The sequence below is a fragment of the Gymnodraco acuticeps genome, unplaced genomic scaffold (genome assembly GCF_902827175.1).
Source record: "Gymnodraco acuticeps unplaced genomic scaffold, fGymAcu1.1, whole genome shotgun sequence".
Classification (NCBI taxonomy): Eukaryota; Metazoa; Chordata; class Actinopteri; order Perciformes; family Bathydraconidae; genus Gymnodraco; species Gymnodraco acuticeps.
In genome coordinates, this window is record NW_022989755.1 from 191,660 (window position 1) to 219,503 (window position 27,844).

A 27,844-nucleotide genomic window follows, 5' to 3' on the forward strand; every position below is an offset into this window, starting at 1 on the left:
AGAGATGGGGAATGGTGAGTATAGTAGGAGCAAAGGAGAGGAACAGTCTCATGTTGACAGGCGAAAGTAGATGATTTCAAAATGAGAGGTTGTTGTGGAAGCTGTTATTATTTTGTGTCAATATATTTCAAAATAAAAAAAGGTTTCACTAAATTCATCAACAAGTAGCAATGTGTTAGAGGAAGGACACAAAATACATGTTTGAGTAACATGCAAACTTAAACATATATTTGTTATAGAAAACCTTGACAAACAGAGTTGCAGAACTTTTTGGGGATTTAACATGTATTTAATTGGTCAGCATTTATTTATTTTGTAAGTACATATGTATATTATGGAGACACATTTAAAGTTTAGGTTTATAGAAAATCTTCTTACTTCACAGTAGATGTTCAGTATTATGTTTTTTTCTGTAACAGGGAATGGGACAATTTTTTTGTATCACTCAATTCAAATTACTTGGTGCATTTTTAAACCACTAGCCACAGTGGCCAGCTGACTCAACAGTGAGCTTCATCCCCTGATTGAATTAATTTTCCGTCTATTCCTAGCATATCCCGCAGCAGCAGCTGAACCAATGTGGAATGGAGCCATGTAGAAATAAAACATATTCTGCCCAGGAGTCTCTTAACACCTTGCTCATCCCTGGCAGCTGAACCATAATCAAGAATGCACACACACACATAAACAAAGACACACACACCCTGAGCCTCCTCAGACAACCAAAATATTACAATGTCCAAGGGAGATGAGATATTTTGGATGTGGATTTGTGCACAGGGATCTATTTTTAATTAGAATATTTGGAGATTACAACTAGAGTCAGACTGGGTAAAGGGGGTCGAGAGTTTTCCTTTCCAGGGGAATGCAAATGCAAAGAATGCTAAAATCCCTTTGGCCACACCTCTGTGTCTGCAAACAGTCAGTGTTTATGTTTTTGGACAGGAATTTGATTATAAAAGCTGGGATAATTTCTATTTGCATATAGAAATAATGAAGCAGCCTACATTTAAAAACGTACGCATATGATATATTTCCGTCTAACTAATATATGAAGAGTACTTAGCTGTTGAAATCCTCAAATGTATTCATTAATGTTGAGATTAACAGAAAAGTCCATTCGAGTCCATATTAAATACATGGAAGATTTATTTTTAATCTCGTAATTTCTTCAACTGTACACATTGCTATAACACAATCTATGCTTATGCTAATCTTGACATAAATATAAGGAAATTCTACTGTCACTATAAAGTGAAATCTCTGTGTAACAGTAAAAACTAATTTCCTTTCACATCACCAAAAAATGTAACATGTTGATTATTTTTAAATGACAGAATTCAGCCAACAAAACAAATTATACTACAACAAGAATCTTGTATTGCATACATAGTAATTCTTCAAACTGAAAACAATAATACAGTAGTATACTATAATACTTTGTTAAAATATTGAACATGTTTTCATCTTTCCAACAGTCTTCCTCTCATTTGCCTCTCAAGCAGAGCTCTTTGCTCCTTTGCTTGCACATGACATGAGCTTGTTGCAACTTCGGCCCCATGGCACCAGAAAGGATCCGCTGGAGGAGCCTCTTGGCCTCCCCGTGTTTTTCTGAGCGTTCTGCCTCCATCACGATTGGCCTGGAAGAGATTTTGTTTTTAAAATCTATATTTCTTTCACAGCATGTTAGTTTATTATAGTCACAAACATGCCAGTTAAACTGTGCGAAACTGTTGATGTGGAGAAGATTGTCAGTAACCTCTGCTGATGCTGTGGCACGATGGTGAAGCTGTGCCAGTGAGCCATGTATCTCTGTCCTCTCTGCCAGTCCTCTTCCAGGACGCTGCACTCCAGCTCCGCTCTACCTGCACCAGCCGCACTGCACATCCCTGCTGCCTCCAACAAAACCCACCTCCAATCCTTTCTGGATTACTGTCTGGATAAAAGAGATCAGATTAAATGTATATGCAGAAATTTGCACCATGTGTATTGCTTCTAAATAAAGGATATAGCAACATTTGAAGTTCTTTTCACATCCAGACATCCATACTTTTATTTGACACACAAATTAATATAAAAATAACTGAGAACAGAAACATATGGAACTCTAGCTCAAAGGTTATGTATGAATAACATATCACTGTTCAGTTTAGCTGGGTATAATGTTGCAACATTAGTTTTTGCAAAGTTAGTGCTTATTAATAAATGACCCCATGCATTTGCTTACATCCTTATTTGGTATGATTGTCAACTTTTAAATAGTTTTTCTCTTGTTTTCTAGTGTTTTGTGCTGAAAGAAAATCTACCTTGGGGCTAAAAATCATCTTGTTCTCAATTTAATACTCGTGTTTTTTGTCAAATCATACAAAGTGCATTTTGTTGCATTTCAATGGTTTAGGGTGAATACAAAGTATTAAACACATTATTGTGAGGAATAAAGGAATCCAAATGTTTGAATAGTTCAACAGCAACAAACCTTTCTTTTACTCACTTGTTATTGCTACTTTTCTGTTAACCTCTGGAAAATCTTCCCTTTGACGTTTGACTTGTTCAGAACTTTTCCTTTGTTAGATTCTAATCCCTCATGGAAAGAGTACAGCTCGTCTGAACTGCCAACTGGTCAGCTGGGTGTGTGGGGTGAGTATTAAGAGGGGTTTTATAGTTGTGTTGCTGCTGCTATTTTAGACCGGCTCTGCTACAAACGAGTCATGCTGATATTAGCTTCAATAAACATAATGGCACTTGGTCCATGGAGATGATTAGCAGAGGCACGATGAAAACACACACACACACACACACACACACACACACACACACACACACACACACACACACACACACACACACACACACACACACACACACACACACACACACACACACACACACACACACACACACACACACACACACACACACACACACACACACACACACACACACACACACTAGATTAGTGAAGCCAGGAGTAAGGTAAGGGTCAGTTCCTTCCCCTAAGTTAGATGGACAGATAATAGAGCGATGAGGAGGAGGAGGAACACAAAAGAACAGATAAAGGGCAGCAGCAGACAACAGAGAAAAGAACAGGACAGATATAATGGAATAATACACATTTAGCCAGAGCTACAGGAGCCAATTTAGTTATCTATCATCCTAGGGGCAGTGGAAGTCCCAGTGTCAGTCAAGTCTGCTTTGGGTTACTTTTTTATTCACAGCAGGATAGTGCAGGTAAAGAAACTTTCATCTCTACTGTGATCATGTGATCTCTCCATCACATGGTGCAAATGAAAGGTGCACAAGGTAATGTCAACTAGTTATAAAAGCTGGTTCCTCCTAAAACAGTGTTTTAAAAAAAATTAGTTTCAGATTGATGAACTGAGAATAATTACAGATGAAGATTAAAAAACGTTACGGAAAACATTTGGTTTAAACTGTGATGGCTCTGTAGGCCTATGTTAGGCATAGTCTAAATAAAACATGGAGGGTTACAGGGTCAATGGCAACGCAAATGGATACATACTCTACTGTTAAATATTAGATTGTGGCTTATTCTATTCTTTATCGGACAGTTATATGGACTTGAATAAAAAGAAAAAATAATTTATTTAATTAATAGGCTATAAAAAATATCAAGTTATCTGTGTTTTTAAAAATAAATGATGATGCCTTTATGTTGAAAGTGTCTTTTCCGTTCGTTTCCCGCATTTTCCCGGCCGGCCATTAGGGAAGAGTGGGGAAAGTTGAGCCATTTTTTAGTTATGCTGTCCTCTAAGCAAGGACAAATGACACATAGTAAAAATGAAAACACACACCTATAATTCAGGATGTCTCCTATCAATGGCAATGATAAGAATTAATATTTGATCAAGGGCAGTGAAAATATTACTTCTTAAAAAAAAAAAGTCTTGTGGCTCAACTTGCCCCAGTGTAGGGTAAGTTGATCTAGGTCAGGGGGTAAATTGAACCACTGTTCAAACCTGGGCATACCTGTTCAAACCTGGGCATACCTACAACAAATCTTAAAGGTAACTATAAACAATAAATAACAAACCAAATACAAGCTTAGTTTTTCAAATATTTTTAATATACATTTCGATTGAATTGATTGATTTTTTTTTAACATGTTAAAAGGAAAAGTAATCACACAAATGGTGATACAATTTCATACATCTTACCAATCAAACACAGGGTAAATTCAACTTTAAATGTAGCCTACAATGAGCTCTTATTATCAACTTGGCCTACTTTCATTCATTTCTCCATTGAAAAACTGGCTCAATTTACCCCAAGGCCCATGGTTCACTTTACCCCACAGCCACCATTTTAGAAAAAATAGCCTAGCATTCAAATTCAGAGTCATCTTTAGCTTAATGATTCACATGGTTTAATACGCTGCCAACACATCAACATATACAATATACCTGGATACTTTTTTTTTGACATGACAGCTGACATCTAGAAAATGTACTTTGACAAGCAAAAAACGTTTTTTTGTACAAATGTTTACTTACTAGACCACAATGAGGATCTCTCTTTCACAGGCAAGGAGAAATGGGAGGAGCTTGCATAATTTCTGGTCACATGATTACAACTATAAGGCGTTGCCTGGTTACAGGGGGTGGTTCAATTTACCCACTGGCTCAATTTACCCCTCTCTCTCCTACGCCATTTCCTGCCACTACCTCTCCAATTTACGAGACTTTTCGGTGGTAAAAGAAAATGTGTTTTGAATGTCAACACGAAAAATACTGACAACATTTGCTGTGAGTCCTCAAGTTGCAAATGTGTTTACCGACAATGTGGAAACACCGCCCTTTTTAACTTGCAAACAGCAGTGACCGTTTCATCAGCAGGCAGCTCTTCCATCAGGGGAGGAGCGTGCACATGCAGAGCCCACCTCTGCTCAAGTATTTGTGTGATAAACGCAGGAATAACGGGTTAAATAAGATGATCAAAACTCAATAGAAGACGTTAAACAGGGTTAGCACAAACAGGACAAGCCAAACAGGGATTTCTGGAATTCAGGTAAGAACCAACGCTTTTCCACCACTTTAGCATCTAGGGAACAAGTAGGCCTATGGATAATAAAGTTTTGACTGTAAATTTCAATACAATGCATCACTTTTATGTTGCAATTTAGATATACTACTAACTTCTATTTACTCTCTTTAATACCACCACGGTTGAATGTGTTTTATACTGATATGTTTTACATCACTCTCTGTATGCACCTGTCACAGTAAAGACACTACACTGACCATGCTGCTACGAAGGCTGACCCTGTGTTCAAGGAACCATTTGGATTACCGGAGAAGAGTATGTGGGTTTCTCACCAGACCATTGACACAAGGCAAGCCATGCTGCACAGCCACTCTGTGACACACTTAATCCCATGTAAACACTGTATTTGATGTCTGTTTTTAGTCATCCAGCATCCTGGATTACAGAAAAGTAAAACAACAAATTTGCAACCCCAGATCTTTTAATACAAGTAGATTATGTATGCTCATATAAATGCTCTTTCGCTGCAAAACAAATCTGGATTATTGTCAGATTATTAAAGTATTCTGATATGTGATTAATCATAAGTACTTTTTAAAGCAAAAATAGTAAACATGTTCTAGTTCTAGCATTAGGTCTGGGGATTTATGCATTACTTTAATTCATGTGAAAGTTAACTGAATTCTGAGTGCTGCAAACAACACTTTTTATTAATTATCTTTTGGTTTAGTCACCTATGATTGAATTATTTCACAGTTTTCTTACATTATTCAGACCCAACAATTTGTTGATGTATTGAAATATAATCAACAGATTATTCAATACAAATAAAAAAAACGTTAGTTGCAGGCATTCAACTAAAACAGTTTTGATTATGTATCAAGCTTTTTTCTGTTTTATATACTGTAAGAAAAAAAAAGGGGGGTTTAGACTTGCTTTCACAAAACAAGCAATTTGTAGAGGTCTTCTGAGCCTCAGGGATGGCCATTTTTATTTATGTATTCTTTCACATAATCAGACTAATCAATAATGTGAATAATTATTGTGTGTGTCAGTCTCTCGTTTTTCTGAAAGTACACAATATTAATGTGCATTGTGTTATGTCAACATAGTCAAAAGTGTCTGTTGGCAGATGTGGCGAATTTTAAAGTGCTCCTTGTAAACATGATGTAACACACTGTGCAAACGTTGACTGGGATATTGTGTTTGCAGAGAGATTTCAGATCTACTTTAGTCTGAACAAGATGTCAGGATCTCTCTGTCCCCCTCTCTCTCTGTCTCTCTCGCGCTTCATTGGTAAAGAGAGATGTGTAATGTCAGCACAGCACAGGCTATTCTGCCTGCCCTGCTGATGTGGCAGTTTGAAGGCTGTGATTATCCGTTTCCCACGTTACAGATGAATGAAGGGGAGGGCTTTACTGTGTTTGTCTCAGTCATGGAATTGTATAGTGATGAAATCAAATATAAAGCTATAGTAATACACTGTTAAATCCAATTAATTAATAACAGTCCTATCCGGACTCTCCTGAATGATTAGTCTATTTAGGTATTATTTCTTCTGATGCGTACTTCTCCTGCTTCCGTTTTGCAATGAATCACATTGAAAATGGAGCTAAAACACTTCCTTTTTAACAGTCAAGTAAAAATAACTTCTTGTCCTTTTATACAGTTCCCAAGGGGAGGGCTCATGGGAGCTCCTTTGCACACCGCGGGGAACTGCGCCAGGCCAAGAGGATCGTGGTGAAGCTGGGCAGTGCTGTGGTCACCCGTGGGGATGAATGTGGCTTGGCTCTGGGGAGGCTGGCCTCCATTGTGGAGCAGGTGGGAGGACAAATAAACCAGTATAGTAAAAAAATACGTTTAAAGTTCTGAATAACTTCCAAGACAATTCTCCTACTTAAATAAAAATGTGTCTTGCCAACCTCCTTATGTCAAGTCATGCAGATTTATTTTCCTAGGTATTGGAATATTTTACCACAACAGTATAATGGGTCAATTGAATTTAGGTGTAATTGAATAAAAAGGCCATGTTACTCTACCACACATGCTTTGAAGTAACTGTTCTTGATTTCTGCAAGTATAATCCCATGGTATTTGGCTTGGGTAAAATAAGACAAGTCTGACATTTAAAACTAATACAACATAATATCAAGGCTAGTTATCACAAGTGGTAGGTCATTTTGTTGAACCAACATTTTAAGGCTGCCTCCTTTGAGCATGAATGTGAAAACAAGTGAGCCCAGCTGTTGTCTATTTCCTAATTGGGTGAATCGGCCTGCAGGTGGCCATGCTGCAGAATCAAGGCAGGGAGATGATGATTGTCACCAGTGGAGCAGTGGCCTTTGGCAAGCAAAGATTAAGACATGAGATCCTGCTGTCCCAGAGCGTCCGGCAGGCGCTGCACTCGGGACACAATCAGCTCAATGACATGGTAAGAAAAGGTAGAGGAATGTGTTTAGGCTTCAAGTAATGATAAAGTATTTCCCTTACGGTTTTACATGTTTGCAACTAACAAGAATGTTCATTATATATTCAGTTGTTTGTTTTATTAAATGTCAGAAAATTGTCAAAAATATTGATCAAGGTGACTTTGTTAAATGTCTTGTTTTGTCCACAAAAAAACAACAGAAAATATTCAAATACGAGGCTAGAATCAGATTTTTTGAGTTGGCATTTTTTTATTATTTAATACTTGACAACTAATTAAAACATCTTTGCAACTCTAGTTGAAGGCTTAATCTGTTTACTCAGAAAATCTATGTAACAATTTACTGCCTTGTGCGGCAGTCGGTGCCGGTACTGGAGGCCCGGGCCTGTGCTGCTGCTGGACAGAGTGGGCTGATGGCGCTGTATGAGGCCATGTTCACCCAATACAGCACCTGCACTGCACAGGTAAAATAATGACTTGAAATAATGATCAAGAAACATATTACAGTGTCATATTTGATCTCTCTCACTCACTGCTCTCTGTTAACTGTACTGTCAGGTCCTGGTTACAAATCTGGATTTCCATGATGACCAAAAGAGGCAGAATCTGAACAGCACGCTGCAGGAGCTGCTGCGTATGAACATCGTGCCCATCATCAACACCAACGACGCTGTGGTGCCCCCGCCGGAGCCCAACAGCGACCTGCAGGGGGTAAATGTGGTTACAGACAGCATGGGGAGGGGGGGGGGGGGGGTACGCAGCGGTGATGGTGGCAGCAGGGGAGCCGAAGTGATCGTAGGAGACGGTGATGATAAAGTGTAGACCGTCACTGTTCATTAGCAGCAGTGTTTTCTTTCATCCTCACACGATGAAACACCTCTGCCAGCCGGCCTCACCTAAGCAGCTCTGCCCTCAACCATGAAGGCACAAGCATGATGGGAGGGGTCCGGATGGCAGTGCATGCTGTCACTGGAGAGGTAGTGCTGTCAGAGGGGGGCCGGGGCTAACTTCTGTAGGTAGACCCTCAAGGGCTGCTCAATTAATCGTATTTTAATCGCGATTACGATTATGGCTTGCAACGATTACGAAAACAACGTAATCGAAATAAAACTTTTTTTTAAATTTTTTTTTTTTATTATACTTAAAATTCAGGGTAAACAACTGTTAAAAACATACTGTTAAAAAATGTTTCTCCAATAAATGGATGTTTTCAAAGTCAATGAATAATCGCATTTCATAATCGCAATTACAATTATTGACCCAAATAATCGAGATTATGATTTTTGCCATAATCGAGCAGCCCTACGACCCTCCTTTACCTGCAGAAATCACTAACACGTCTTTTCCTTGGGGATAATTCTGCCTTGCTCTCTCTCTTTAAACAGGATTTATTGACATAAAAGAGACTATTTTATGAAAATCTATAATAGGTTTGCATTTAATTTTTACTGAACTTATCCCTTGCATGTATATTTAAACTTGCATGGACTTAATTTGGCTGTTTCTCTGAAGTATTTAGTTCATAATGCAAAAAAAGGTTTGAACCCATGCTCAATGAATGGACCTCTTGTTGAAAAAGTTAATTTCTCCCTTTCAGTGTTGCACTCCCTAGCAAAGTGTTGTGTTCTGTCACAAGGACTGTTTTGCACTGTTTAGAAGGTCTTTATACATGTATTTGTTTATCAGCCAGCCTATAACCTTTAAGAAAAGGCCGTTTGCAGATGTCTTTCTGTCTTCAGGAGCTTACTTCAGCACTTTTCTGGCTCTGTAGGTGATCAGCATTAAGGACAACGACAGTCTGGCGGCACGGCTAGCTGTGGAGATGAAGGCTGACCTCCTCATCGCGCTGTCTGACGTGGAAGGTATGTGTGTTACCACAACAACAGTATGGGTCAGCTGTTAGGTAACAACACCATCTGTCTGCACTCTTCACTGGGAACCCCCCCCCCCCCCCCACTCCTAAGGGGGTCAACTGAGAGACAAACACACACCTTCTGCCTACATGTTTGAAATTGATGCTGATGGGGTTGCCACGAGGTGTGTGTGCATGTGAGTGTGACATGGCTGATGATCCGTTCAGTATCAATTGAGAAGATACAAAAAAAAAATACTGAGAATCATTTTAGCCAACTATTTATAATCAGTTTGTTTGTTTTTAGGATTGTACGTGCTTTGTTGTGCATTTTGATACCAAGTTGTGGGCTGATAGTTTGTGTAACAATTGTAAATGTCTTAGGACTGTACGACAGCCCCCCTGGGACAGATGACGCCAAGCTCCTTGATATCTTCTACCCTGGGGACCAGCACACCATCACATATGGCACAAAGTCCAGAGTTGGGATTGGAGGCATGGAGGCCAAGGTAAAGACTGTGTTGAAAACTCTATTATTTTCATTCAACTTTAAAGACTCAGTAAAAAGTCTCAGTGGAAATTCATCAGATGGGCAAGCTATAAGCCAGTGATGTCACACTCTTTTTCTTTCTGGCTTGTGATCTTTTTAACAAAAAATATTTGTAGTTTGGGCACTATATCACATTCAGATGTTGAGATGCTGGCAGTTCCACCAAAGACACATTCCCCCTCTAAACTTTTCCCCAGTTTAATTTACATAGCTGTTCAAATGATAAAATATTCCCCAACATAAGCAAATGTTGTTATATTTCCGTAGCATGAAAAACAGATTTGTGTAGGTGAACTCCTTTCTACTTTCCTCTCCATCCATCATCTCACAACCTTTCAGATTTGTCTTGTGTAACTTTTGAGGGGCCAACCCTTGGTTTTGGAATCACTGGACTACACTTAATAGTACCATTTGAATCTAGTCCCCTCATATGATATCAATGATACCTTTTTTTTTTTAGAGAGACCTTTTTTCAGATTGTGTCTTTCTTCCTGCAGGTCAAGGCTGCCCTGTGGGCTCTGCAAGGTGGCACCTCAGTGGTTATCGCCAACGGCACCCACCCTAAAGTAACGGGTCATGTGATCACTGACATTGTGGAGGGCAAGAAGGTGGGAACCTTCTTCTCCGAGATAAAACCTGCAGGTGATTTCACAAGGGCTGCATGCTTTCTCTACCAACAACTTATCACATGTGCATTACATTTGTATGAAATGAAACAAGTTGTAAACTAAAAACTAAAAGTTATAACCTGGCGTTAGAGTTGATAAACTTGAAGTCTGTCCCTGACCCTTCACCAGGCCCAACTCTGGAGCATCAGACACAAGTGGCACGTAACTCTGGAAGAACGCTGGCATCTCTGCACCCAGACAAGGTGCCACAATGTCTTTAATAATGCCCATTGTTGTGTTCTTGTCAGTTGTGTTTATGGGTGATAGTTTAAATAACATCTTACTATATATATTATACACACCTAAAAGAATAGGCCTAATCTTACCTTTTATCAGATGCAGAGAAACACTGACCTCTTGTGGATAGATGTGCTCATCCTCCTGCCTGTGTTTTGTTGCCTGTTGTCAGAGGAGTGAGATCATCTGCCATCTAGCAGAGCTGTTGACTGAAAGACAGGAAGAGATTCTGGCTGCCAATAAAATGGACATGGACCTGGCTGTAAATACAGGTAACAGAAGCCCACAATAAGTCATTTAGTCAAGTTTGCAGATGATGAAGCTTCATAGTACCTATAGATACGTTTTCAGCAGACTCCCATTTTCCTATTAATGTTAGGGCTGGCACGATAAGAATATTATTGCGATATCTATAAGACATTTGAAAAATCAATAATTATCATTCTGTCAGTCCATTTCATATTTGGCTTTGTTTATTTTGCATTGTGTCTTTTTTTATTTTAGAAAATGAATTGCACTCAAAATAAGTGTAGTGAGGTGACGAAAGAGTCTTTAACCATAACATACATTATTTCGGGGCTGGTTTATGTACACAATGTTCTCATATATGTATGTTATTAACATGATACCCCTTTCATTGTGTATATTGTTTTCAAATGTTACGAATAAAATAAAAATCTGATTTTGTTAACTTTTTCTGTGGACAGTTGACTTCCTTCTGTGCCTCTCCACCAGAGGGCAACCGACCCATTTTCTCCCTATGCCAAAGTGTAACTTTGTGTGTGTTTTTTTTTCCTACAGGCCTTTTGCCAGCAGCCATGCTGAAGCGACTGAGTTTATCTTCTGCCAAACTGAACAGCCTGGCCCTCGGCCTGCATCAGATCGCTGTGGCTGCCCAGGACAGTGTGGGTCGAGTGCTGCGCAGAACCAGGGTGGCTCACAACCTGGAGCTGGAGCAGATCACTGTGCCTATTGGAGTTCTTCTCGTTATCTTTGAGGCCCGACCCGACTGTCTGCCACAGGTATACAGACAGAGCAGTCGTTACACACACAGATCTGGCAATTTGGTAATGTATTGGCAAATGCTAACAAGATAAAGAAATGAATATAATCTGAAAATGTATGGACAAAAAAAATGTAATATTACAAAACATTGTTTTCTGTAGGTGTCAGCATTGTCAATAGCTTCTGGCAATGCCCTCCTGCTGAAGGGAGGCAAGGAGGCTGCCAACAGCAACCGAGTCCTCCACCAGCTCACCCAGGAAGCCCTTTCCATGCACAGAGTTAAAGAGGCAGTACAGCTGGTAAAATATGCTTCCTATACATGTATTACAAGGCAATACAAACTTTATATACAGCATTTTATGGACTGGGAGGACCCAAGTCTGCATGAAAATACATCATCCCAATCAAGCCTGTACAGCCTGTAGCTGCTGTGATTGACACATTTGTATTTGCTTCCAGGTGAGCACTCGTGAGGAGGTTGAGGATCTCTGCCGACTGGACAAGATGATCGACTTGATCATCCCTCGAGGTTCATCTCAGCTGGTGAAAAACATTCAGCGGGCGGCAAAGGGGATCCCGGTGCTGGGTCACAGCGAGGGAATCTGCCATGTGTACGTCGATTCAGAAGCCAGCGTTGACAAAGTCATCAAAATTGGTCAGCATATATAAGAAGCTTGTCTGACGTGTGCGGAGGTTCATGTGTACACGATTGTACTTTATTAACAATACTTATACATTTACCAAATGTTAATATGTGTAGTATTGGTAGGCCATTAAGGCCAGACGTGTTTGTTAGCTTGTACTTTGCTCAATTATTAACTGACTAGGAATATAGCAGTTATTGACTGTTATTTTCTCGTTCCAGTCCGAGACTCCAAGTGCGACTACCCGGCTGCCTGTAATGCGATGGAGAGTCTGCTGATTCACAGGGACATCCTCAGGACTCCACTGTTTGACCAGATCATTGACATGTTTCGCACTGAACGGGTAAAACACTGATCTTGAAATATATTCCTATTCATCGATATAACATTAGCAATACTTATAAAACAATTGCATTTTCTTTTGTAAGTTTACTCTGGTCTTGCCAAAGCCAGCATATGAATAAATATTTAAACGGTCAAACCAGTTAGCTGCAAAATGAGTCTTTATTATCATACTGTATTTGTCTATGGGCATGGGGCTGCTTTTACATTTCCTTAATAAACTTGCATGCCTGCATACATATTTTAGAAAAACAGTCGTCCTCTAAGCCCAAAGGCTAAATATAAGAAAATGGCTTTATCTCAAAAACCACAAGGAAAACTCATTAAAAGTTCAATGTCAAACAAAAGTCATTGGTGTAATTGAAGATACTTGTTCAAAGTATGGCCGTACCAGATTCTAAACTTAAGTCCAATCAGAATAAATATTATTTCATTTTCCTGTATCATACTAAATATAGTCTTCAGTACAAGTCTACTTGTCTCTTATTTATCTTTGTTCTGTAATGTGTCACTAGGTGAAGATTCATGCAGGCCCCCGCCTTGCTTCCTACCTGACATTCAGCCCATCAGAGGCAAAGTCCCTGCGGGCGGAGTACGGTGACCTGGAGTGCTGCATGGAGGTGGTGGACAGCATGCAGGAGGCCGTGGACCATATTCACAAGTATGGCAGCTCCCACACAGACGTCATCATCACAGAGAACGGTAGGTGGCCCTTCCTGTTTGTGCTAGTATTGTCTTTGTTGTGTTTATCCATCAAATTGCTTTTAAAAATGGCAAAAAGATGCAGTCTTGCATTATTTACGTCATACCTCACCCTGGCCAAACAGCAGTACTGAGTCTAGGTCAGTCTTGTCTTGCTCCTTGCTTCTACCTGTAGGTGTCTGATATTCGTCAAGTTTCTCACTCCCTTGATTCACCTTCCCCATTCATCTCACTTCCTGCCACAGGGACTAATGAGCAGTGACACTTTGTTGTCAGGATGAGTGCACAGCCTCCCTGTGTGACTCTAACGTAGGGGACAGAGCCCTTTTTAAAATGTAGAGCAGATGCTAAAACACAGTTTAAAAGAGTCGTCCCTGTCATAACTTTGGGCCAGTTTTGTCTTTCAAGTGAGCCATCACACCACATTCTTGTAACTCATGTTGATTGAACCACTCTGTGCCAGGTTCAGAGTATTTCCTGATTTTAAAGGCTGTTGCCATATTGCATGCAGACAGTGTTGAAGACTAACATATTGCCCTTTTTGTGACTCCTTCATTTGTCAGGCAATTTTAGAGAGTATCATAAAATATTGATGGGAACTAAATAATTGTATTAAAAACGCAGCGTTTGTAAGACGCTAGATCTGCAAGACAAGGAACCATTCTGCGAAATATCTTTTTGAATGCATGGAACATCATGAAGTGCAAATTCCTCGATCAAATGTTGAAATATGCAAAATATTTCACCTGACTCTTTTTGGTGATCAGAATAAAAGTGAGCATTTCTACATTGAGGATTACTCAACTGCAGTGAAGGATGTGCTGCCATCTGGTGACCACAGAAGGTACTTCAATACATTAAAATGTACGCATTTGTACTAGTTATTTCCTGTCAATCAAATATTGGTAAAGTAAAGCCAGATTTTATACCAATGATACAATAGTTATACATATACCACATGTAGATAGATATGTAGCTTGCTTGATAGATAGGTAGATATGTAGATACTCTTTCAACAAAGGTAATACCTGTTTTAGCTAAATGTGATCTGATTTTATTAACACACATTTGCGGAGTATTTAATTTTAAAACAATGCTAGCATTTCAACTAAATACATTTGGACCTATAGTTGTCTACATCCCCCTGATATAAAGGATGTGTAGATTGTGTGCTCACTTGATTTGAGGTTAGGGCACTGGGTGTGTACTAAGATAACATTAGTATTTGTGATTGCAATGAATACCTGTAATGTATGTAATCCTCAGAACCGCAGATTAAGGTTTTCTCTTAAATGTAGTGTTGTTTATTGCATAAATTCATTATTTTAATCTCTATTTCTATGGCATAATCACAATGAAAAGTTGTTGTTGTCCGAACCTCATGTTCATGCCTGAAAAGGTGTTATGAGTTTGTGAGCTAACAAGCTATCTTTCTCTTTCAGAGGACACAGCAGAGCGGTTCCTGCAGCTGCTGGACAGCGCCTGTGTTTTCTGGAACGCAAGCTCACGTTTCGCAGATGGCTACCGCTTTGGACTGGGTATGTACTATGTAGTGATGATGTCCCCATATCATCTATCTGTTGTCTGTATTCCTGTGAAATCTTTTCAACAGCCTTATATTGTTGTTTGTTCTCTCTCAAACTACTGCAGACTCTCTTTCAATACATAAATGATGTTTTACATTTCTCCCTTGCTCTCTTTTTTCCTTTTTTGGTCTTTAGGAGCGGAGGTTGGAATTAGCACCGCTCGTATCCACGCCCGGGGCCCTGTCGGCCTGGAGGGGCTGCTCACCACAAAGTGGGTCCTGAGAGGGGACGGGCACACAGCAGCAGACTTCTCTGAGCAGGGTACCATGAAGTACCTCCATGAAAAGCTGCCTGTTGGGCAGCCTCTTGCTGGGCAGCGGGACAGCAACTAGACCACAGAACACTCACAACACTCACTTGGCCTTAACATTATTCCAAATGGTTTGCATTGCCCAGCAGCAGCTCTGTCTGGGAATGAGTTGCAGGTGATGGCTGATGTCACTGTTTTACATTTTTGAAGCACACAGCATGGAGAGAAACTTACCACACCAATAGTCCATTTCATCAGCACAAGCAGAACGTTGTTCAGACTGTTACTGAGAGTTAACAAATGTTTTAAAGTCTACCTCAGCGTATGATTATATTATACGAGTGAAGTAAATCACCGTCATAGGCTGCTGCAGGAGGTGTAATGTGGATATAACGACACAATACCTTCAGAATAGCACATACAGTAAACAAGGGAATTAACTGTTTTAAAGACAGCATAAATGCACACTACTTATACTGAAGTGCTTGAAATTACTATTTTTTTCAATATGGAAATCTCAGGCCGTGTTTTTAAAACTGATACTGAATGGCATTACTTTTATTCATTAAATGTGTATAAAAAAATATTGTAATACTATGTGTAATTTGTACCAAATACAACTTAGTTATTGTCATATGCACAATTAATTAATTACAGATCATTTGCAAAGAAAAAACCTTAGATCTCAGGTTCCTTCAAACAATGCTAATTATGTTTAAAGAAACAAAATACATGTACGCATACATTACAGGTACTTAGTTTTCCAACTTCCATAAAGCATCCAAAATCATATATCTGGTCAATGATCAGCACACTTAGCAATTCTCTCCAGCAAATAAAAAAGGGTATTATGATGAGGGGCTTGTTGTATCTTAAATATCTTTAATTTATTTAATATTGTTTATCGAGGTCAATTTCATGCTATAATTGTGCATAATCTATAAATGTGAGACCAAATTGTATTTAGCTGACTGCTTTCAGTGCTACCAACAAGGATCATACAGATTACACTGTAAGTGCTTTCTTTGTTCATACAGTATATCATCAGTTTTTCTTTCTCTTACCGTAATGTCAGGTTGTTTGCTTCTGAATACACGGGTATTTTGATTAGATGTGGTGCTGGTTTAAGTGATTTCATAAGTGAAACTAATAACACTACATGTTGGCATTTATTATAAGATGAATTATCTCAGTTTTACTGGTGTGTTTACAGATTATGATTTAGTATTAGATGTTAATTCCATAAGATAATTATTGTATAAAGAACATTGATATAAAGGAAACCCTAGTTGTGTTTCATAGCAATGAGTTTGAATTCTTGTATGCATCCATTTTATGTTTTTTTTATTTGATCATTGTTACAAGTTGTGCTCATTTTTCCATACTTTGCTGCTTGCCTGCGTGTTCATTGTGCGCCCAGAGCCTCTGTCAGAGCGGGAACAGTAATTGACAAGCTGCCTCCTTCAAGCTGGAGGGGGAAACCGCGACTGCTTTTAAATCAAGCTTTGTTACATTCCAGCCTCTGAGCTCCCATCTGATGTCTTGCAATGCACACTTAAGGGTTGTATAATAGCAGTATTGTAGAATTAAAAAGAAAAGTGTCGAAAAAGAATATTTGGATATTTTTTTCTTACTTTCTTTGATTTTAGCACTTGAAATGTTGAGGATTTTTACACGTATGATCATCTCTGTCCTGGCACTAGTCTTTCTACTTTCACAAAGAACACAAATTAATGGGGGGAAAAAAGTCGTGCTGATTTGAAAAACAGATGTCTAAAAAGGGCCTTTTTAAAAGTTGCCCATAGGGGAATTCGCATTGCTGGAAGTGGGGCAAAGAAGATGGAAGACAATACTATAGAGGTTTAATTATCCACCCATCAGAATGAAAAGAGGGAGAACTGAGACTAATAATGGAATCACGGTCTTATGTTCTTGGTTTCTCTGTTTCTTTCGTTTTCTCTCTCTTTTCCAGCATCTAAAGAATTCATTCTCTAAATCGCACTACTTACCCTTCAATCAGCATCCCATCACCAAGTCCAAAGGGTTCAGAGATGAAGAGGGAGACAAAACTCAGATCTCACTCTTTTGTCCTTTTTATGTGAAGCCCTTGAAAATATCATCTAAATGACTTGAGGTAGAGAAGGAACAATCCAGGGACATTGAGTATAGCCTCTTCGATGCACATGTTTTATAGAACTGTATTTTAAAATATTGCATTAAAGTTGTTTGCTATAGTAACGGTAGCTATTTCGGTGCATGTGTGGTATACTCAGATGCTTTTGTGAACACCAGTTTTTAGCGAAACAATACGACATGGAGTGTTGTGATACGAAAAGCTTCCTTTGTTGGGTTACTAAGTATATTCCTCTGTATCATTTTGCAGTCAAGTATTGTATTTTGCGTTTAAATCATCATATATTTACAATAAACCGCAACCCTATGTCAAATCCCCATCTAAGTGGTTCCCAAAGGGTCTACATTTGACCTTTGAATCCAAGGAAACAACTTATTTTTCATTTACATCACCCCAGTTCTGTTCTCTGCTGATGTGCCAACTTTATGGCCCCTAAAACAGGATAGTACATTTTGCAACGTTACTGTACTGAATATTTAAGCAAGGCTGTTTGGAGAGTTTCAGGTTATTTGCCACACTGTTCTTTTTATGTAAAGTTTGCAGGGTTATAACCATAAACTTTAAACATAAATGACCATAGACTTGTTTTCTGTAGTTTCTATGCAAGGCACAGTGCTTACTTTCTAAATGTGATTAATATTTGAAGACCCTGCCCCTTCATGACCTTAGATTAGCTTCCATTTGTGGCTGAGAACTGGCAGCCTGTACGTTTCCTCTCATCTCTTATCTGACATTGCCCCCGGACCCCAGCTGATCAGATCCCATGTTGCACTCTGTTGATGTTATGTTGTCTGCTGGGTATTGTTGTCAACAGATATAAAAAGGATGATGAGGGCAAATCATTGGACTTGTACAGCAAAGCCGACAATCCTTTAATTGGACATTACTCAAGGCCAAAACTCATATTTCTTGTTGTGCTTGATCTTAAGAGACTCTCAAATGCACTCCCCACTGGGCTTCAATTTTTTTTAAATCAATAATTAATGGTCAAAGTTATTTATTCATGTGTATCTTTGCCAATTACGCAGTGTCTAATTAACAATTTCAATAATTGATATTTATTTCTGAAAGGGTTGAGTATCTTGGGCTGATGAAAAATGCATGAGCATGGATGTGGACTGGGTTTTGTTTTTTGTTCTGAGAGAGCTTGATGCTCGGGGCTAATACCAGACCACTTTGACTCCAACTCTTTGAGTTGGCACTGGCCCTGTGATGTGGATCTAATATGGGCATCTTTCATGGACCCAACGCGCTTACTCTGCACCATGTGATCTCATAAAGACTCCTACATGCTCATCCTCAGATACCCTTTTTTTGTCTTTAATATTGAGCTTCAAAGAATAAGCTTCTGTTTCCTTGATAATTTCTCTTTGTGTGTGGAATGTCGATATCACGGCAAACTGTAGAAACTCTCGGTCTTGGTCTAGGACCTCGGTGGTTACTCTTCTTTGTCACTCTGTGGTCCGATGAAACTAAGTTCAATCACTACACTAAAGAGAAGAATATTCCTCAGATTTATGAAAAGCCATATCCCCCTGATCTTTTTATAGTGACAGCTGTAGTAGTCAATAGAAAATTAACAAAGGCTCCCGTTAGTTGACTTTCATCAAGTTTTCTTTTATTGTGATTCCAGTAGGACAGGAGGTTGGGGACTGGTGAGGCAAACCATTTTGCTCTGGGACGACCAAAGCAAAAAAGATCATTACTATTTATTGAGCGTTGCTTGAGCACTGAATAGGGAAGGAACTTCACCCGACAATGCAGCGCAGCCCGAGAAAAACCAGAACCCAACATCAGACGCACCAAATCCCTCCATCATAAAAATGTATGACTTCAGGTTTGGACAGCACAGTGTTGAGACCACACTGAAACAGTGCTGGCATTAGGGGAACAAGAGGGTGGGATGGTAACAGTGGGGCACAGTAAGGGTGAAAAAAGCTGGGAATCAGTTGAGCTCAGTGATACGTCTCAGAGAGCCGATGGTTGGGCTGTTGCTTCCCCACTCGCTGTGCCTCCTGTACTCTCCAGGGCGCAGGAAGAACTGGCGTCCCCTGTAGTGGGGGTGTTCATGCAGAATCCAGTAGCCCTCCATGACGTTGACGGAGGAGATGTCACGGGTGTGGAAACGCTCGTTCAGATCGGGGCAGTCATCGCTCAGCTCCATATTCTGTCCTCCAAAGTCGGAACGCTCGAAGATCTTCATCTTGTAGTTGCCGTTATACTAAGACAGAGATAATCATACTGTCATTTACTGTAACCATTTATTAAACTTTAACTCACCACAGTAGATTAACTTGGCAATTTCAAATACATTTATAAAGTTCCTGTACTAAAGTTGTTCTGATCCAATGACCCAGTCTAAATGTTATTTCTCTCTCGACATAAATCTTTTTGCTGCAGTTATAGGTCAAGCTAAAAAGAGAGGCTTTTTAAATGGCCACAGGTCTGGGCACAGAGTAGTGAAAAAATAGAAACGAAATGTCTAAACCTTAAGTGAGAACATTGCTGTAAACAGTGTTAGGCATCACTCACAGTTGGCACCATGCGGCAGGAGCGGATGCAGTCATTGAAGCCGGCCCAGCGTTGGTAGTCGGGGTACTCGCCCTTGTTCAGCATGTACTGGTAGCCGCCATAGTTGGGCTTCTCGTAGGCCACCCAACAACCGCTGTCCACTTTTATCGAGTTACAGCGGGTGAAGTGGTTTTGCATCTCGGAACAGTCACTACTGCACTCATAGTGACGACCCTGGAAGTTCTTTTCCTCGTAGAAGATAACCTGCAAGCGGTATATAGGTAGACATTATCACCATAGGGCTATAACAAAGACAAACTACTGCTATTATTATCTGATAGATGACAAGCTATCTGTCCTCCAGCTCTTCAGACTGTTAATCAATAATAACTTGACTTTTAGTGTAATTTAGTTTTATATCTATATCATTTGGTATTCTGTCCCAGGTGTTTGAAAGTTAGCTTTATCCAACAAAGTTCTTGTACAGAATTACAGAAAGTAAAGAATTTTGGAGTTGACTCTTAAGGGAATATGAAAACATGTCCCAAATGTTGCACCAGAGGCAAAGTTTAGTAAAATACAGAGTACCATGTGGTATACTTTCATGAAGAGAAAAGTCTTGGCATATTTTTTTGCTACAGCGATTGAGATTCAAAGCGCAGTTACACAATTGCTATGTTTTATTACCATCAACAGAAGGCAAAGCAGAGTATAATTAAGTATAACTAACTAAGTCTAATTACGTCTGACCATTAGTAAGGTATAGTGTGGTAAACAATCATTTAGAACTACTGACAACTGATAGCATTGCCTTTGCAGCATTGTTTCCCACCTTTTAAACCCCTTATTTACAAATGATCAACATACTATCAAACTCTAAAGTTGCTTTTGATATAGATTTTGAAACGCACGCTTACCTTGCCCATTGTAACTGCTGTGTACATTTCAGTGGGCTGTACCAGGCCTTTATAGACCCTGCTGAGATCAGGGCTTTGGAATTGGAGACAAAGCTTTGCCGTGTCAGCACAGTGGGCTGTGTGGAGTGCATAACACTATAGGACTGGTGCGCTGCAGCAGCCGCTTTGTCTCTGTCAAAGCTCTCTTTCTATGGAAAACACTGTACAGCTGCACTTTCTCACAGCGCTACAATAAGAGTTGCAACATCTGCCTTTATTGGTATGAATGCCAAAAACCTACATGCAGACTGTGAAGTATGTGCGGACAGCAAAAAGAAAAGGTTTGTTTTGTTATGATCGGTATATACCAGAGATATTGATAATTAAGCAGCAACAGACTTTCTTTGATGTCAGATATAAAGATACTTCATTGATCCAGAGGGATATTTAGAAACCAAAAAGACCGCTTGGCCAAAGTGTGTTGTTTTCAGACTCATGGTAGCATGCATGTGTTTAAAAAAAAAACTCACAAAGCACGTAGTTTTTTTTACATTACTTTTTTATATTGAGTTGCACATGGGTTAGGTTTACATGACAGTCCTCATCCTCCTGAAGGAGCCGACCATGGGGTTTTGGCATCCCCAGTCTCCGCAGGCCCTGTAGTCTCCAGGGCGCAGGATATACTGACGTCCCCTGTAGTTGGGGTGCTCATAGAAGATCCAGAATCCCTCCATGATGTTGCAGGAGAAAATGTCACGGTAACGGAAGCGCTCGTACAGGTTGGGGCAGTCATCCATGAACTCCATAGTGTGTCCCATCATGTCGGGCCTGTTGTAGATCCTCATCTTGTAGGATCCTCTATACTGTGTGTGGGAGAAATCAGATTTATTACGTTAGTTTGGGAGGCGTCAGCCCTAGAGAGCCTTTTGGTAGAGCTTTCAGCCCTGAGCTGATATATTTCAAATTATGACTTTTATTATTTGTTTAAGTAAGCAGATTATAAAAACTCTTTCGGAGCATGACGGGATATTTTTTTTTCCTTTCCCAAACTGCCAAAACACTCAATGTGACTAACAGAATTAAAAATGAAGGCTCCAAGTCTTATGGGGTGTGTATCATATTCCTTTTAAAGGCTGACTGGGTCTCCTTGTGGGCCTTGCAAAAGAGACTTTCATGCTACGTATGACCTGCCTGAGTATCTGTTAATGACATCAAAAGGCAAATGATTGACATCCATTTCTAAAGCGGCATTTGATGTGCAAGGTAAGGGGTGGGGGTTGGGTGTATGTGTCTGTTTGATTGACTTACAGGGGCATACATCTGGCAGGAGCGGACACAGTTGTTGAAGCCCATCCAGTTGTGGTAGTCGGGGTACTCGCCGGGGCCAATGATGTACTGGTAGCCCATGTAGTGAGGCTTCTCATGGGCCACCCAGTGACCACCGCTCACACGGATGGAGTTGCAGCAGTTGAAGTGCTTGAAGGTGTCCATGCAGTCACTGCTGCACTCCCAGTGGCGGCCCTGGAAGTTGCGGCCCTCGTAGAAGATAATCTAGAAAAGAGAGAAACATATGTCACTCACAAGTTAATGTTAGGTATATAAATGCACCAGTTGCAATACTCATGAATGGACTGTAGGGGACACTGCTCTCCTTTAAACAAACTAAATTACTTTTTCACGAGAGCCTCTCCTGTCTATTTTCAGAGCTTTGACAGATGAAAATCAAGGCAATTAAAAATGTGTTAACTGAATTTAATTTGAAGAACTCTTTGTATGCTCCTTCAATCTCAACACTGTCAACTGTGGTGTTGTACAATTACAGCAAATCTATCCTATATAGATACCATATAATTGCTCATGTCCACAGAAGCTTCTCTTTTAAACCGTTATAAGTGTGTTTTTCCCCTAAGAAATAACCAAACTTAGCAGTCTGTTCACATTTTTTAACCCAATTTCTTTACTCGAATTAGTCGTTTTTGACTACCTCTCCTCACCCTCTGCTGCATTTTCTTTCACTGTTAAAATAGTTGACACCCAAAACCTTCAATTTTTCTCTCTGTCAAAACGGTTGCTGTATTGCAAGTGAGCTCATACCTTTCCCATGGCTGTGCAGTTGTGGATGTGTAACATAAACCTAGACACACTTACAGGGCCTTTTATACTCTCCCACTGACTATGAGGCCTCTGACACGTCAGGAACTACTACTCTTTACCTTTTCAGATGCCAACTAGTGTTCCCTTTGTCTGTCCGCCCACACGTACCTTATCTCCTGTCTGCTAGAGTTTACCTATAGAATTGACAACCCCCCCCCCATCCAAAAAAATCCGAATACCACACAAGTGCTATTCTGTGTTTGTATGACCCTTGTTCCGCCATGACCTTGTGATGCAGCCTTTTGAAACATCACACAAAGGCCCTTTAGGTATGTGGCCCCCCAACAACAAAGCTTTTAAAGGTGTACTGTATACTAGGTTAGGTCATTTTTGGGGGGCACTCTCTAAACTACTGTAGTACTTAACCATGTCAGGATTTTCATTTCATATCTTGCTGGCGTGGAGAATTGTAACATAGTTTGGTTTTGTGCGTTCCCTAAGTGGATACAGGTCACAATGTAATTGTTATTCAATTCCTGTTAAAGGAAAGGGGTGTTGATACTGTGGACTGAGTCAAGCTGTTGCGTTGATGTAATCTACAGTGATATGTTGTCTCTTTTTGCTTCCATAGCCTGCAGTTGTACTATGATGCCAGACGAGACTGGTCTGTTTACAGATGTACAGAGGGAACTACTCGGTGTGTGTGTGTGTGTGTTTGTCTAATATAAAAGGGGGGGGGGGGGGGTTTGGGGCATCTGTGGGTTTGAGTCTTTGTATAAAATGATAGATGTTTGGACTTGAGTCTTTGGCTTGTAAGCATAGCCCAGAGCTGAAGGGGAAAAGGCCAGAAAGAGTTGCCGCCATGTATTGTGTTCCCAAAGCCCAGCTGATGCCAGAAAGGTCAGTCTCATCCTTTAGCCTTTCATCGGGATAAAGGGCTCCTGTCCCCTCTACACTTTGTGTGCTTTTTGCAGTTTCAACTGTGTAAAAAGGCAAAATGTTTGCAGAAAGCACAATAGCCATTATGTTCCTGGGCAAAAACACTGCAACTGTGGTAGCGTATCCACAGCCATATGACACTGTTTCAGTGTTAAGGAACAGCGTTGATAAGCTTTTGCTTCTTTGATCATTCATTGACTTGAAACTCTCATAGGCTTCAATAGCTTTCATGTTTGAAGCTGCACTCTTTTTCTATGACATAAGTAGTTCATTGATATCCTTTCATCACAGTGTGCAGCGTAATTGTGGCAGATTATCAGATGGGATGTTGTTTTGTTTTTGTGAGTTTCCTCAGCAAATATTTCCCCATATGTTCCTTCATAGATTCATAATTGATTTAATAATTTCTATTAAATGAAAAGTCTTTGTACTCTGTCTTGATGCAAGAGGGCAGCAGAGTGACAGGGAAATCATACTCTTGCTGGTGTTTAAGCTTTGCGTGATACAGTAGCAAGCTTTTACTTTTCTGAGGCATCTTTGAGTAGGTCTCTATCTACTTGAAAGGCTCAGTTTGACCTGTGACCTTTGCATTCAGAGACTCATGTAACAGAGGTGCAATACGTTGTTCAAACCCGGACAAAAAAAACGACCACTGCCGTCATTTCCAATGTTCTCGTTTTCATCACCGAGGAACATCAGCTAACCCTAACTCATTAGCTGGGACCTCGGCTGTCTCTGCGTCTCTGTGGCTTCCAGAGGGGAACCTTGTTTCACAGGCTCTCAAATGATCATCTTTAGCTGCGCTACAAGACATCTCCTCCCCACCCTGAAGGGAAAGTAACATCACAGAGGCCCTTGCCTGCTTTCTCAGTTCCCCCCGGAGGAGAAGAAAGCTACCCGCTGTGGAGCATTCCACTCTTCATCTCAGAATGATGGAAGAAAAGGAAAGGAGAAAGGAACAGAGTGGGGGGCTACATTCGCAGCTCCATTGTGTCCGAAGATCTCATTGTGCAATCTGTGTAACCGCGTGGGAGATGACGACACTATTAGCCCGCAGAATGACTGTCAGTTGGGGACCTCTGTGATTGATGTGCACCCCACAGAGATGGGAGAAACTTTGACGGATAGCAGCCCCGGCACTAGTTAACTTGCAACCTATTTCATCTACCCGGCTTCCAAAATAAAAACCCCATTTGTGTGGCTGATAATTAGAATGTAAAATTCACTCAGTAAAACACATTTCAGGTCAGAGGAGACTTCTTTCAAATCAAAACAAATCATATCCCCATAATCCAAACCATGGTCTCTGTGACCCTGCTATATGCAATAAGTCTCACCCCTTAAATGTTGTAGGCAGAGATAGGAGAGCAGGCGTGCTTGCAGTGCTTCCAATGTGCTCTTTAAATGAACAGTCATTACAAAAGCACGGTGGTACTGAGGGGTAAACAAGGGGGTCTATGTGAGTTTTGCTCCTGAGAACTGGCTAATCTGGTGCTGAAAATGTGGTATGATCGGAAAGCGCTCGCCAAAAAAGCCTCCCACGCCGGGAGTAGAATGAGGACCTCTCTTTTGCTGAGAGATGATCCTCTCCATTCTTTCCGTCAGAAAATCTCCAGGCATCCTCCCTCTCTTGTCACTGCCAGCGCACAGGCTCTATCGGGATTGCCAGACGCAGGAGCCACTATGAGCCTGTGCCAGGGCCAGGATTTACCGCGATGCGTCTGATGTTCTCCATCTTTTTGCTGGGGGATAATTAAAAGAGGAAATGGTGTTGGAAGAACAGAGTGGAAAAGCAGGAGGAGGAGGGGGCTTGGACCGAGCAAATGGATGCAGCTGTCAATTATGTCGAGTTGTTGATATGTTGTTTGTGTTTCTCTCTTTGAGATTTTGTGTCGAACTGTTTCCCCATCAGGATTTAGTTTTAAAGTTTGTGGTAAATCTCCACTCCGTACTTGTAATTAAGAAAAAAACATTTAGGCTAATTAAGAACAACTCTTAACTTGGCAATGAAATCACCATAACAGTAATTCTCTTCTGATGACCTGCAGGTGATGATTTGAGTACAACTGTGAGGAGAGAATTGTTAGGATTTTCTTCACGTCAATACGAGCTGTCTTTCAGGAGTTTTGGACGGATGAAATCACTCGAGCATCTTCCCTTATTTGACTAAATTGATTTGAGATGCTCCACCACACAGCATGACCCAAACTGTGTGAAAAGCAGGACAACTCCTTCATCTCCCAGCAGACACACCGGGGGGAGTGACGTCTTGTAGTTGCTCTCACTCCTCATCTCCAAACTCTGTTTTGACGTGGCGTGTCTCCCATGCCCCAAAGCTTTAAAGGTTTAAAGAGCAACTTTTCACCCTGTAATCCAGGTGCCTTTCAAACAAGTCACGCTGTTTACTGACACATGACAAAAAAGTTAAACCCCCTCTCATCTCTCTGCTTACAAGACTGTAACTCACCTCAGAGCCTGGTAGTCATTTCTCCTGAGCACCCTGTACAAACAGAGCCTCAGTGAGAAGGGGCCCCTGCCTTTCACCACGCACTAAATTTGTAATCAGATGCGATGCTGTTGTTACCCTTCTTCAAATTTGTCATCAAAGCAAATGTGTTCTGACAACAGCTAGTGACAAGTGCACCAGAGGAGAGGCAGCAAATCAGCTTTTTCACACCGCATATCAATTATTGATTATGTTGCCCCCTCCCTCCCTCACCACCCCCGCTACCCCGGCAAGTAGACACCTTGTGATAATGAAATACATCAATTTAAAAAATAAATAATAAACCGGGGTCGGCTCCATTGTTGCAAAGCCTTAAGAGCTTGATTGACTGCCTGCACATTTTCCTCGTTGGCAGTGAGGCAGATCAAAGGAGGGTTCCTCTTATTGCCCGAGGCCACTTGCAATTTATTTAGAGGAGCAGGGCTGCTGTCCCAGCAGGTAACATTATTGGGCCGAGACACTCAGGATAATCATAGCTTTGAGGTACCTCTCAAATCCCACCTCTGCTGCCTCTATCATGCATGCGCAAAAATTACACGCATATGATTTACAAAAACCTTCCTTATTATATTAAATTAAGGAGTAGATACGACTGCACTGATGTCCTCACATGGAACACCCAGCTGCTCAGTCACTGACCTGAGCTGCCCTAAATATGTTGGGTTAAATCAGTTTTGGCTTTCCTTTCTTTTTACTTTACAATTAATTATTACTAAATTAATATATGTAATGTTATGGTTATATAGTACGTTATATATTTCTCACATACAATGTATCTCTTCAAATGTTAATTGAAAAGTTTAAGCATTTCATCAACATTTTTTAAACTATTGTTTTATCTAACAATTTTCCATTCATCTCACAGGGTGAACATGTTCCATGACATGACAGAAACAAAAGATGTTTCCGTGTAAAATGATGTACAATAAATATGATCGATTGAAGAATGAATGATTACACGTTGAAGACATCAAAAAGTATCATGTTGCTTAGTTATGTGAAAGAAAGAGTCACATTTTATGCCACATATTTTGTTTGTATGCATGGCACCTTAATAATATTACTTGGATTTCCAGTTGTTCAAAGGCCTCTCCTGTGCTCCACATTAATAATACAAAACGGAGAGCATAATAACGGGATGCTTCTTTTTGTCAAGACGCACCTCTTTGCTCATGAGCTCTTATTATAACGCACATAATATAAGTCTCACATTGCTTTCACTTATAACTCATTTAAAAGCCCTTTGTAATTATTAACCACATTTGTTTGCTATTTTAAATTACCTTTTTACAACTTGGATGCCAACAGCGTTGCTTTAAGTAATTTATATCCATAAGAGAGCAAGTGTTATAAAGTAAATAATGTCAGACTAAAAACACTTTACCCTACCAGAATGTGAACATTTAATTGAATCGTTTTATTTGTTGTTGGTTTTGCAGCTGCTAAGTTAGTTAAAAGACTAAATAAACATGATTAAGACAAGGTTGCAGTGATATACA

At 40.2% G+C, this 27,844-nt stretch overlaps 3 protein-coding genes across 5 annotated transcripts in view; 1 reads left to right on the top strand and 2 right to left on the bottom strand.

The window, feature by feature from the left end:
- Window positions 1-4,647: 4,647 nt before the first annotated feature.
- Window positions 4,648-27,844, top strand: part of aldh18a1 (aldehyde dehydrogenase 18 family, member A1) — a 66,981-nt gene continuing 43,784 nt past the window's right edge. The window contains exons 1-18 of one of the 3 annotated variants that reach the window (XM_034211221.1): window positions 4,648-5,025; window positions 5,241-5,350; window positions 6,671-6,822; window positions 7,283-7,432; window positions 7,789-7,893; window positions 7,988-8,140; window positions 9,201-9,291; window positions 9,666-9,790; window positions 10,329-10,473; window positions 10,629-10,702; window positions 10,909-11,008; window positions 11,538-11,758; window positions 11,903-12,040; window positions 12,201-12,396; window positions 12,607-12,728; window positions 13,243-13,429; window positions 14,872-14,967; window positions 15,151-16,868. In XM_034211221.1, coding sequence (XP_034067112.1) covers window positions 5,260-5,350; window positions 6,671-6,822; window positions 7,283-7,432; window positions 7,789-7,893; window positions 7,988-8,140; window positions 9,201-9,291; window positions 9,666-9,790; window positions 10,329-10,473; window positions 10,629-10,702; window positions 10,909-11,008; window positions 11,538-11,758; window positions 11,903-12,040; window positions 12,201-12,396; window positions 12,607-12,728; window positions 13,243-13,429; window positions 14,872-14,967; window positions 15,151-15,347 — 2,343 coding nt within the window. In that variant the 5' untranslated portion in view covers window positions 4,648-5,025; window positions 5,241-5,259 and the 3' untranslated portion in view covers window positions 15,348-16,868. Of the gene's footprint in view, window positions 5,026-5,240; window positions 5,351-6,670; window positions 6,823-7,282; window positions 7,433-7,788; window positions 7,894-7,987; window positions 8,141-9,200; window positions 9,292-9,665; window positions 9,791-10,328; window positions 10,474-10,628; window positions 10,703-10,908; window positions 11,009-11,537; window positions 11,759-11,902; window positions 12,041-12,200; window positions 12,397-12,606; window positions 12,729-13,242; window positions 13,430-14,196; window positions 14,217-14,871; window positions 14,968-15,150; window positions 16,869-27,844 lie in introns of those variants that run through there. The other 2 variants (XM_034211235.1, XM_034211230.1) reach the window with 2 other exon arrangements.
- Window positions 18,987-20,836, bottom strand: crygmx (crystallin, gamma MX). The gene is made up of 3 exons (XM_034211256.1): window positions 20,828-20,836; window positions 19,932-20,174; window positions 18,987-19,620 (listed from the first exon to the last, which is right to left on the bottom strand). Exons 1-3 carry the CDS (start codon window positions 20,834-20,836, stop codon window positions 19,345-19,347), a joined length of 528 nt encoding a protein of 175 aa, XP_034067147.1. The 3' UTR covers window positions 18,987-19,344.
- Window positions 21,348-22,922, bottom strand: crygmxl2 (crystallin, gamma MX, like 2). Its single transcript, XM_034211245.1, has 3 exons — window positions 22,901-22,922; window positions 22,115-22,357; window positions 21,348-21,669 (listed from the first exon to the last, which is right to left on the bottom strand). Exons 1-3 carry the CDS (start codon window positions 22,907-22,909, stop codon window positions 21,394-21,396), a joined length of 528 nt encoding a protein of 175 aa, XP_034067136.1. The 5' UTR covers window positions 22,910-22,922; the 3' UTR covers window positions 21,348-21,393.